This window comes from Coptis chinensis, chromosome 4 (assembly GCF_015680905.1).
Source record: "Coptis chinensis isolate HL-2020 chromosome 4, ASM1568090v1, whole genome shotgun sequence".
Lineage (NCBI taxonomy): Eukaryota > Viridiplantae > Streptophyta > Magnoliopsida > Ranunculales > Ranunculaceae > Coptis > Coptis chinensis.
Window position 1 is genome coordinate 59,634,523 of NC_141459.1, and position 13,331 is coordinate 59,647,853.

Here is a 13,331-nt window from a genome sequence, read left to right on the forward strand (position 1 = left end):
TGTTTGAATCTGTGCTACCAGGTTCCTACAGATTACCCGCGATTAACTTACCTTTCTTTGTTAATATCTATACCCCCTGCATAGAGTCTGATTGCACTTTAATTCGTGTTATCCTCAGCTGCTCCACACATTCTAGCCCCTTTAGAACAGCTAGCAGTTCCTGATAGATCACCGATTTCTTCTTAGAACTGCCGCTATACGCCTGTAGCACTTCCCCATCTCTATCCCTCAATACACCTCCATAACCTGCCATCCCCTCTTGTACCGCAGGCCATCCGTGTTTAGAGCCACTGTCTCACTCCCTGGTCTCTCCCATTTGACCCATCTTTCCTCCTTTTGTATCACTTGGACCCTAATACCCAACCTCTCCAACATCACTTTGGATCCCACGTCCTCCTGTATAGCTTCTAGCGTCTTCCCCATGTATATCTTCATGCTATTTATGACCTTGTGGCTTACCTTATCAGCTGCCTTGGATCGATTCCTCTTTAGCCTCCAATTTCGCTCAGTCCATATAGCTTGCACTGCTGCACAAGTAAAGGCTCGAATCACTTCCGACACCATGTTATTCTTCCTACTTAGTCTCATTAGGTAGTACCATTCCTCATGTGATGCTCTTACTGCACCTGGTAAACCCATCGCCTTCTTGAACTCTTCCCAGACTATCTTCGAATATGAGCAATCAAAAAAGAGATGAGCTGAACTCTCTCCCTGGTTACCACACAAACAACACTTTGTATTTCTTATTACCTTCTTCGCCACCAGTCGATTCTGTGTTGGGAGAGTTCCGGAGAACAGTTGCCAAACAGTGAAGGAATGCTTTGTATGCGAGTACTTCCCCGGACTATCTTGAACCATTTGACTTTACTCCTCACATTCTTTAGTACTGAGTACGCTGATGCTGTAGAAAATACTCCTGAGCTGTTAGGCGTCCATATGACTTGGTCCTCCATGATGTAGGAGTTGATCTCCGTATCCATGATCCATTTCTTAATTTCGCACTCCGTAGATCGGTAATTACTACTCGTCCAACCACCATCGCTATCACTTCGGCACCATTCGTCTTACGGGATTTCATTTGCTAGCAATGCTTTGGCCTGACTATTTAGGAATGGGCCCGAACACCATGGGTCATGCCGTAAGGTGGTACTCTTTCCATTCGCAATCAGTATCGATGTACTTCCATGAGATCTCTATGTTTCAAGATGCCCTCCACACCCATGAACAGTCCCTCGGTGCTTTCATGGTCCAAAAATGTCTCGCTTGATGTGGTGTTGCCAAGACCATTTTACCCATAGACAATCCGATTTACGTGCGGTTTAAAACCAAACCACGGTTATGCGACTTTATTCCACACTCTAGGATCAACCAGACCTATCCCTCCTTGTTCTTTATCTAGTCTGAGAGTCGCACTACTCGCGTGATGCATCTTCTTTTCCATGCTTGGCCCAACCCATATAAACCTGTTACAAATCTTTTCCACCTTTTCTATCACCGTCTTCGGAAGCACAAAAATTTGGGCCCAATAGGTTTGAAAGGAGGCTAGCACTGATTTTACCAATTGCACTCGTCCCGCTCGGTTGAGTTCCTTATTCTTCCAGTTTGATATTCTAGCCGTAATCTTCTCTATTAGCGGCAAGCATTCTCTTACACCGAGTCTCGTTGCAGTGAGGGGGAGGCCTAGGTAGGTAACAGGTGGTGCAACCACTGAGATGTTCAGAACTGCTGCCAACTCAAGCCCTTCTGCTTCATTCATGCTACCTGGGAGTAGTGTAGTCTTTTCTCTGCTGAAATGGAGCCCTGTTGCATCAGAGAAGATTTCCAGAGTATCCCTTATTGCCTTCAGAGATTCAATGTTACCTTTGCAGAATATTAGAACATCGTCCGCAAAACAGAGGTGTGATATTTTTAGCTTCCGACACTTCGAATGAGCACTGAGTATGTTCATCTGCAAGTCTTGTTGAAGAAGAGTACTCAGAATTTCCATAACCAATACAAACAAATACGGTGAGACTGGGTCCCCCTGCCGCAAACCTCTTCTTCCTTCAAAATAACCTTCCGGCATCCCATTCACCATAACTGAAAATGTAGGGGTGGTATAGCACATTTTAGCCCATTCTATGAACAACCCAGGAAACTTGAATCGTCCCCAAGATGGCTTCAAGGGCCTGCCATGAGACGAGTCATCGCCTTTTTGATATCAAGTTTGATTGCACACCTCTTACCCCTTTTGTTTTCTCGAATACCCCTTAGCAACTCATGAGCTAGCAAAGATATTGTCTTGTATCGACCTCCCGTTATGAAGGTTGATTGGGCATTCGAGATAATCCCCGATATACACTTCTTCATCCTATTGGTTATGACTTTCGACACACATTTATACAACGTGTTACAGCAAGCTATTGGACGAAACGAGCCAACAGAGTCTGCATCTTTCATCTTCGGTATGAGACAGAGAAAGGTGGCATTAATGCCTCCAGGAATTTTCCTGTGTTTGAATATATATTGGATAGATCTGATAAACTCTGCTCCAATCACATCCCAGCTCTTTTTGAAGAAACAGGCATTAAATCCGTCCGGTCCCGGGAATTTATTGTCCTCCATACCAAACAAAGCTTTCTTTATCTCGTCTGCCGAAATAGGGCCAATAAGAAAATCACTTGTGGTCTGATCGATCTCTTTTACTGTGAGGGCATTGAGAAACCCAGGGTCACAGTAAGCTTCCGAGGGCACTCCCAGCAGCTCCATATAGTACTGTAGAAACGCCTTTGCTACATGGTCCCTCCCTTCTCTTTTTATACCTTGTGCATCTGTAATTACCCCCACTGAATTTCGGGTTTTTTTTTCCTTTATCGCATTGAAAAAGTATGCACTGCACCTGTCCCCGAAGCACAACCATTCAATATCCGTTTTGTGAAATATATCCGCTTCCTCCATTTTTATCAAGCTACATAGCTTATCTCTTAGCTCGTACTCATGAGCACTCAGGGCACAGTCCACCGGATTCTTATGTAGCATGTCTTGCACTTCCTGTAGTTGCATTCTTGCTTCTTCGACCCTCCTTTGAATGTCATTGCTAAAGGATCTTGCCCACCCTTTCAAATCGGATAAGTTGAGAAATCGGGTCTTCAAGATACTTGTAAGTAGAGAAGAACCTCGTTTTGTTTTTTGCTTCCGAATTGTGATTCATTCTTTAGCCCTTGGCTTTGTGACTCCATATGATTTTAATTTTTGGGAGTTCTAACTTTGCTTTTGTTTCCTTTGATATCGACTCATTTTGGGAGATTCGATTTTTGACTCCTTTGATTTTTTAGAGTTTTGGTTTTTGAGGGGTCTTTCTTTTATTTTATTTCTTTTCGAAGCAACTAACTTATTTGTTATTATATAAGGTCTTCTCTTCTCTATTTCTGATACTCATCATATTCTCAACTCGCCAGCTGAGTAAGCTTTTTATTGTGTGTTGTAACGGGTGAGGGATTGATGGCGAAGAATAAAAAGGCTTTTAGAAGTTTTTGAAGGCCCAAAAGGGGTAACTGGAGGAAAAATATCTTTTTGGGATTTTAATGTTTATTTGGCCATATTGATCCAAAAAAGGCTTAAATTCTCTCATAGGATGGCGTGCAAGTAGACGTGTGTTCTTTATATCCGGACATCCTTTCTATCATCACTCAATAATCATTCAGATGAGACTTTTGGTTAGATTCTTACAAGATATTGAACTTAATTGTTCTAACCTTGGTCTCGAAAACTCACTGCTATATACAATCAATAATGTTTATGCATGTCATTCATGAAAAGATTAAGAAACTATTGTACGTATACTAGTCTAAGTTTGAAGAACGAATCCTTACTCTATTGCTATAATGAGACTTCTATACTATTTATTCATCATAAAAAAAGGAAACAAGACTTTTATTACTGGACAAATAAATATTTTTGGTATTTTCAAAAATATTTTAAGAAAGAAATAAATATATTAATATACCTAATATAAGAAATGTCTAGTTTTTGCAAAATGTTACTATACCACCCCTAAACAGAAATATGTTTTCTCCTCAAAGTATAAAGAGATAAGAAAATATATTACCATAGAAACATAAGCAAAAACGACAGTACACCTGTATTCTGTTCTTCGTGTTCAAAAATATACCACCCCCAAACAAGTTTGGAGCGTGGGTTGTTGGATATAGAACGAGAGATACATGGGTTATTTTAATAGTAAGTTACATAATTAACTAATTATTCTACTATTAAAATTATGGGTTTTTGTATTTCTTTAAAAAAAAAAACATACATGCCTAGTGTAAAAATTCGAAATTTTCGCATGATGTATATGTATTATCTTCTACTCATATACCAAATTCCTCATACAAAACACGAAACATGCATACATTACTAATATTATACTAACAATTGAAGAAATAAAAAGTGTGAAATGTAAAGTATGTAAACAACTATCTATACAAACACATATGAAATGTGTATGTGTGGGGGTTTTTTTTTTTTTTTTTTTTAATAATCAAGTGGAAATTTTATTAATAATGATAACGAGTTTTACAAATAATTAGGGCAGGCGTGCAACAAGAGAGACTCTAGTTACATCAACACATGCATGTTTCTGCCCCCTCAGACCAACTATAAATCAAGACATCTGTAGGCCGAAGCATCGATCTGCCCTCATTTAGATCAATGAGAAAGTTAACAGGAGCCTATTTCTTCACTTGTACCCCAGCCCCCCAAAATGCATCACACAAAATGTCTCTAAATTTGTATTTTGTTACGAATTATATTTTACACATAAAAAAAAAAAAAAAAAAAAAAAAAACTCCTATTCAAATAACGTCTAGGAAACTTGCTTGATTGAGGTTCTCTAATTAAGGCATGTGCTTGTTTGGAAAACCTCCCTCAAATCTATCAAGTGAACTCGATGTTTGTTTATGCCAACGTAATCCTCGCCTAGCTGCTATCATTCGTAGAAGCTCAGGATTATGTTGATCAACTCACCTACTTACGACATTGCTAAAACACATGTAATAATTCTTTCCTTGTATGAAATTTTGTATGCTAAAACACATGCCTTAGCTTGAAATTTTGTGCTTGCATGAGATTAAGGCTTGGTTATAATAAGGAACTCAAATTTAATTATCGTACAAAAAACTACAATTGGCAATTACGTAAGTTGATCCTCCACCATGGCCTATCAATATATATAACAACCCTCATGGGATTGCTATGCACACCCTTCTCTATGTTATTGTTGTGGTAGTCCTTACCATTGGGCTTCTCAATGCCCATCATACAGAGAGTTAGAGCTTGCTATGGATTTTTTTTACAATTCTGAGCCTCAATTTTCAAACTTCCATAGCACCCCTTACACTCTCGAGTTCTCTAGTCATCCAAACTATTCATGGAGTTACAACACAAACAATTAACCATTCGCGTCTTCACCTAGGCAGTCCGAGTACGGGTTCATAGAAAGTCAATCACATGAATTCTACCGACTAATGGCCCAACAATCCTAAATATTGGGTTACTTCCCAAGTAACATTACATCTGCTCAGTGGGGAGTACTGAACTCCTAGCTAAATTCAAAATCCCTACCCAATCCCTATTCCATGCCCAATCCATCCTTCCATACACAATCACCCACTAACTTCATGTTGAATTAGTTCACTAGTTGCCATGACTATCCATTTCAATACCCAACAGAAGCACTGGCCTACACTGACAATACACCTACTCAGTGGGAAGAACCACACAATCCACCCTCTGCTCCACCACCTTTCATATACCTAATTCAGTAAGCAATGGCCAATCAAGCAAAAACACTTCAAGAAATAACACAATCATTCTGTTTGTTCCAATTCACTTTGACATATTCCTAACCTGAGACTAATATTCTTCCAACCAGTCCAGAACACAACCAACAAGTGGGCCAAAGTGTTAACATAAATGAACCATTTGTTGAACAACCACAACGCCATGACCCTCCCTTTGCCTATTATGTGAACTCCATATTCTCTTATGATGATGATAAGCACCCAAAACTATAGTTTTAAGGGCTTTTTTTACTTAACCCCCCAAAGTTTGTACCCCGTTTTGAGATTTTTAAAATCCTTAGTGATTGCCCCCCATTCCCTCAATCAACTGTTGCCCAAACGTTGATATTTTAGATAATGACAGTCTTACCCTTAAAAAATAGTCACTGTATTTTTTTTTCCTTTTCTAATATTATTTAAGACCAAGTTGGACCACCAAACTTGCAGCTAAAATGAAGACACGAAGACCATTCTTCTCCATCTTGATTCTTCTCAAAATCATTTTTTTTTTTTTCATGGGTGGTGGATCTGGTCCTAACAAGGTTGATCCCTCTTATGTTATGTCTAATTCATCTTAAATTAACTATCATCTCGTTTGTTTCACTGATTTTGAAAATGGGGGGTTTTTACAAATACTTTATTTCATTTGGGGGTGTTTTAGAACATTACATTTTATAGAATAATTTAAGTTTTCTGTTGGTATTTCATGAACCTATTGCAATGATATCAACAAACAATGGATTGTGTTTTCGGTATGGAGATGCTGATCACTAGAAGTGTGATTGCAAATGGCTTAACTACCCTTGTGTTAAGGGATGTGGAGATACCATGATGGTTCGTTGGAGTACCCAATAGTGTAGTAATGGACAGAGGTTCCTCAGATGTAATAGAACACCAAGATGTAGTGGTTTCAAATGGATTGATCTAGGAACCTGTGAAGAAAAAGGAAAGGTTGTTGATGTGGAAGTTGATGCTAAGGAAAAAGATAAGCCAAAAGAGGAGGGGAAGCTGAAGTTGTGCATTAATGGTGCTATTAAGATGCACATTAAAAGCAGTGTGTTTGATGTAACTGAGCTTGTAAAGAAATTGACAATGTAATATATGAAATTTGGAGTTGTTGCATTTTACATGGTGTATTGGAGTCTACATTTACATGTTGAATCAAAATAAGCTAACATGTTAGTACCTTATATAACAGAACAGAGCACTTCAATCTAAAACAACATTTCAACTTATGTACCAAGTATAACAAAACAAAACAAAACATAGCTGTATTAGACCACTTTAACTTATGACTGACATAACAAAAACATAAATAAGTACTAAAAATACAAATTTACTACCCAAATTCAATAATGCAGTCATCACTCTACTTGTGAAGAAGTTGTGGACTTCCTTCCTCTCTTTCTTGGAGGTGGTATTTGATAGGGTTATATACTAAAAATATTATTTTTGTATTAACTTTAATTCTTTATTTTTTGAATAAGAATCATATGGGCAAATGTTAAGCATATTATATATGTTTTTAGTTATATGTATGTGTCTAATACCTTATGTTGTAGATGATATGGTGTGAACACACATAAGATCATATCATCAGTACCTTATAAAGTATAAGTAATCATTCACAACCTAGATGGATTTGGACAAACCATTGGTACGATTGTAGTATAATCTAGTATTAAGTCTATCTTGACTATAGGATTACACTAGTACACTTTGTGTGTATTGAACATGACCAAGTGAGGTTGTTTCTCTTTATACTGACTATATAAGAGAACAAACGCCTCTGTTATTATGGATGCTTGTCCTCTTAATCCGGAAATAATAATGGGCAGTTACGTGCATTGTACATTACTTTAAATCATCAATGAGTGAGATTCATTTGTGAATCAACAAGCTCTATGGATTGGGTAATAACATTGTATGTAAGGTGTGCTGTTGATTATAGAAGGAATCCGTGACCCGCAGGAAGTCGGGTTGATGATGTCCCCTTGAGGAGCTCAAGAAGATTGTTATGTAAACCCTACAGGTGGATTTATTCTGACATGACAATGAGGTTGAGTGGTACTACTCAAGGACATAAGAAGTTGATTAATGTAGTTGTGGATAACTTAACTTAATCAACGGACATTCGATATCTTAAACACGAGGAGGTCAATGAGCATATAATATGGAGCCCATAAACGTTGACACGTAATTTGGGATTAGGGAGGTAGTGTAGCAATGGCCTTTAGTGGAATAAGCCATTTGTTGACCGACTTGGGTCATGTGTTCTGGGCGAACATGGAAAGCCCAAGCCTGTCAGGAGGCCCAACCTTAATTTCTCCTCATGGTCCCTGTTGTAGCCTATAAATAGAATCTTTTTTCTCTTCGCCAAAATTACTATTCACTGGATTGAAAAGAGAGGCAAGGAAAGATAGATCCAAAATTTTGGATCTAGCTTTGTGAGAAAGAAGGGGGTTGGTAGATCATTGCCCACACAACGTCCAATTTATTCTAAAGGAATACAACAGAAGATCAAGGGGTTGATTGTTGATTCGGATTCATAGCTATTGGATTCTCAGAGTTAGTTAGCCAGATTTAAAGGTTTGTTTTCCATTCCAAAACCGTGAGAACCATTAATTCCGCTGCGCGTGGTTTTTGCGGTTTGTAGAAATTTGCATTATGAAATAACGGTTCCTACAGCATGGGTGGCCTTTTGTAATGTACAGTTTCTTGTGTTTGAATTGGTTCAGGCTGGGCGGTGGGGGATCCTGTGAATTTCCAAATAGAAGCTCTGACATTGTTTGCATAGGCTCAGATTGAGTATTGACACTACCCCTACCCCTAGCACTTCCTCTCTCACTCCCATCATCTTGACCATTTCTACTCCTACCTCTACCACTACCACCTCTTGCTCCTCTCCCACTTGGTCCTTGGCTCCCATCCATACCCTACCAGTGGTCCCTACACCAGATATTATAATAGATACCGACATAGAAACTGAAGATCTTACCCCTGTAGAGGTACCAGTTAAACCACAACCTAAGAAACAGAAAGCCAAGGTTAGACATCCAGTTGATCCATACGCTAAATATAGAGAGAAACCGCCGTTTTCCCAGAGATTAGCTATGTTGAACAAGGATACAAATTACGATGAGATTAGGGAAGTTTTCAAAAATCTAACAATAAACCTTCTTTTTCTTGAAGCGATTAAAAAGTTACCTCACCACGCTAAGTTTCTTAAAGAGTTGTGCACTACTAGGCGTAAGACAAATATTCCTAAAGAGCCTTTCTAACTAAACAGTTTCCAACTTTATCAGAACATAATGGAATCGTTAAGTATAAGGACCACGGTCGTCCTACTGTACAATGCACCTTAGGAGATTCCCACACGACTACCGCTTTATTAAACCTAGGGGCGAGTGTGAACTTACTCCCATATTATCTATACAAACAAATAGGTCTATAAGAGATGCAACCTACTAAAATTACGTTGCAATTAGCAGATCGGTCTATTAAGTATCCTAAGGGGGTGGTTGAAAACGTGCTTGTTAAGGTTCAGGATTTCTACTATCCTGCTGATTTTGTTATTCTCGATACAGAAGTCACTAACGACTCTATTCCGATCATTTTAGGGCATCCTTTCTTGGCTACAGCTAATGCGCTCATAAACTGTCGCGATGGTTCGATGTCCTTGTCTTTTGGCCATCTTTCTGTTGAGGTAAATGTTTTTAAAATGATGAAATAGTTACCAGATTCATATGTAGATGGGGAGGTTAGCATGATCAAGAGTTCAGCTCAAGATTATTTTAATAACATATTTCCAAAAAACCATATGCATAAATTCCTTTCTTTTGGAAGTTCAGATTTCGCTGACGACTCCTACTTAGAGGAAGTCAACACCATCTTCGAGTCTACACCTATTGTAGACCCTTATGTTGCTCCATCTACTGAGTTTGAAGACCTGATGCCTAAGCAAGTCTTCATTACTCAGGATGAGGACCCTCCAGACGCATTTATCGACATTCCCACCACCCCGGTGCTTAAACCTCTTCCTTCTGAGTTAAAGTATATTCAACTTGATCCGGATTATAGTCACCCGGTAATAATTTCTTCTATATTATATAAGGATGAAGAGGCACATTTGATTAGGGTGATTAGGGAACATCGTTCTGCGATTGGTTGGTCCCAAGCCGACATTAAGGGAATTAACCCTAATGTTTGCACTCATCGTATCCATTTGGAGGATAACGCAAAGACATCTTGCTAACCTCAGTGTCGCTTGAACCTTGCCATGAAAGAAGTGGTCAGGGAAGAAGTCTTATAATTACTCGATGCTGGCATCATATACCCAATCTCTGATAGCGAATGGGTAAGTCCCATTCATGTGGTTCCTAAGAAATCAGGGATTACCATGGTACGTAATGACAAGGGTGAATATGTTGCAACACATGGTCCTATGAAATGGAGAACTTGTATCGATTACAGACGTTTAAATGCCATGACACGAAGGATCATTTTCCTTTGCCCTTTATAGATCAAATGTTAGAACGTCTAGCTGGTCATGCTTTTTATTATTTTTGGATGGCTACTCTGGCTATTTTCAAATTATTATTGATATTGATGACCAAGAAAAAACTACCTTCACATGTCCTTTTGGAACATACGCCTATAAACGAAAACCTTTTGGCCTTTGTAATGCTCCTGGTACCTTCCAGCGGTGTATGCTTCATATATTTAGTGACATGGTAGAACGCTTCATGGAAGTGTTCATGGTTGATTTTTCTATCTATGGAGACTCTTTCACTAACTGCCTGTCTAACCTATCTAAGGTTTTGACACGGTGTGAAGAGAAGAGTCTGGTTTTGAATTGGGAAAAATGTTATTTCATGGTGAAAAAGGGAATAGTGCTAGGTCACATTGTATCTAGCGATGGTATCGAAGTAGATAAGGCCAAACAAGATCAGATAGCGACTCTACCTATACCATGGACTGTCCGTGATATTAGAGCCTTTCTATGCCATGAAGGTTTTTATATGCGCTTTATCAAAGATTTTTCAAAAATAGTTAGGCCTTTAACTAATCTGCCTTTAAAGGATGCCATCTTTGATTTTAATTTTATCTGTAAATAGGCTTTTGAAACTTTAAAAGCTGCCTTAACCTCTGCACCCATTATACAGCCTCCCGATTGGTCTAAACCTTTCGAACTCATGTATGATGCTAGTGATTATGTAGTTGGTGTTGTCTTGGGACAGAAACTAGATAATAAATCCACTGTTATTTATTATGCTAGTAAAACTCTAAACGATGCTCAAAGGAATTATACAACTACTGAAAAAGAATTATTAGTTGTCGTTTCTACTTTAGATAAGTTTCGTCCTTATTTGGTTAGGTCTAAGACTCTAGTTTACACGGACCATGCAGCTCTTAGGTACCTTCTCGCAAAGAAGGATGCTAAGCAGAGATTAATCCGATAGATTCTTCTCCTGCAAGAGTTCACATTAGAAATAAATGACAAAAGAGGGGTCAAAAACTTAGTTGCCGACCACTTATCTAGACTTACAAATGACGATGATAGTGATTCTGAGTCCATACCTGACTCTTTTCCTGATGAGCATCTGTATGCTAGTTTTTCTGCACCATGGTATGCTAACATTGTGAATTATTTAACGTCTGATACTATTCTTGAAGATTGGCCAAGAAATGAACGTAAGAAGTTCTTGGCCTGAGTTAAGCTATACTACTGGAATGAGCCCTACCTTTTTAAGTATTGTGCGGATTAGATTATTCGTCGTTGTATTCCCCAGTGGGAATACAATGAGGTTCTCTCATTCTGCCATGACAAAGAGTGTGGTGGCCATTTTAGTGGTATGAAAACAGCTGCTAAAATTCTCCAATGTGGGTTTTATTGGCCTACTCTTTTTAAAGATGCCCAAGTGCATTGTAAGACGTGTGTTCGTTGCCAACAACTTGGGCGAATCACGAAGTGTAATATGATGCCATTAAATCCAATCATGGTGGTAGAAGTTTTTCTCGTATGGGGCATTGATTTCATGGGTCCTTTTCCTATTTCCCATGACTTTATATATATTCTAGTTGCCGTGGACTACGTGTCTAAATGGATAGAGGTTGTTCCGGCCCCCACAAATGTGGCCCAATAAAAGCCCAATTCAATACAAGCCCATGCTCAGAGCCCAACTATAAACAAGCCCATGCTCAGAGCCCAACTATAAACAAGCTCACGCTCAGAGCCCATGCTCAGAGCTTATCTATGAAAAAGCCCATGCTCAAAGCCTACATTCCACGAGCTGACAGTTCTCCCGCCAGTTCTCCAACTTCATCCCACGAGCTGACAGTTCTCCAACTTCATCCCACGAGCTGACAGTTCTCCCGCCAGTTCTCCAACTTCATCCCATGAGCTGACAGTTCTCCTGCCAGTTCTCCAACTTCATTCCACGAGCTGACAGATGTCCCGCTAATTCTCCAACTTCATCCCATGATTGGACAGTTCTCCCGCCAGTTCTCCAACTTCATCCCACGATTGGAATATTGGAGAACGAGGAAGTAACTATCACTAATCATACCTATAAAATCCAACCTTCGTCATTTTTCCAGAACTACGCAATCGAGACTTGATCCCAAGCAATATCTTTGGGTACGTAGGCAACTTCAAAACCGAAGTCCAGTCTCATCTTTCCCCAATCACCATCTCCTTCACCATCTCCAAAAAACATTACTTCCAACCCTCAACTGGTGTGTTTTGGCAAATCTTGCTGAAACATATTTGGCGCCGTCTGTGCTCCTACCCTCAACCACAAAACAAAAGTTACGTCAATGGCTTCTCGAAAAACAAACAACGGTGAAAGTATCCCTTTTACCGCACAAGTTCAGCATTCACCTTCTGCTGGGAATTCACTTTCCAAGTCCGATGGTCCTCGGCCATCTGCGACTGAGAGAGTGGGTATTCATGTATCCGATCCATCAACTCAGGTAGACCGTCGTCTCCGACAATTGGAGAGCAAGAATAACAATCTGAAGAAACAGCTGCGTCAACTTCTTGAAGATGATTCAGGGTCTACGGCAAAAAGTGTTTGGGATCGTTTGAACACTGAAGCATCACTGTCAAAGACTACGAGTACAAACTCCCGCACCAAGAGAAACCGTGTGAGTCGCTTACGAAAGGCTTCGTATAAACAAAATGTGCAACGCCGAAAGCCTACACTTTCCAGTGTAATCGTAAATGAATCCACAAACTCCTCTGCCGACCTTGATGCCGACCACCCTGTCAGGGATCACCAACTCACAAAAGATCTCATGACGAAAACCGGTTTTACCGATTCGAACCGTACTAAGGGAGATCGGCAAAATATTCATATAGGTCGGCAAGATAGACTACCCAACCAACGAAAAACCAATGAAGTTCCTACCCCAAGCTATAGAAGGGGTAGGCAAGCCACTGCAAGTTCTCGTCGCATATGCCAGTGATATCGCCAATCTCGATAAGCAAAGACACTATTCACCAAGCAG

At 39.5% G+C, this 13,331-nt stretch overlaps 1 protein-coding gene across 1 annotated transcript; it reads right to left on the reverse strand.

Moving 5' to 3' along the window:
• Window positions 1–228: 228 nt before the first annotated feature.
• Window positions 229–858, reverse strand: LOC147504231 (uncharacterized). Its single transcript, XM_086605103.1, has one exon. It carries the CDS (start codon window positions 856–858, stop codon window positions 229–231), a length of 630 nt encoding a protein of 209 aa, XP_086461229.1.
• Window positions 859–13,331: the final 12,473 nt, after the last annotated feature.

Coding starts and splice junctions, on each gene's coding strand:
- LOC147504231 (XM_086605103.1), bottom strand. CDS start 858: ATGGTTCAAGATAGTCCGGGGAAGTACTCGCATACAAAGCATTCCTTC.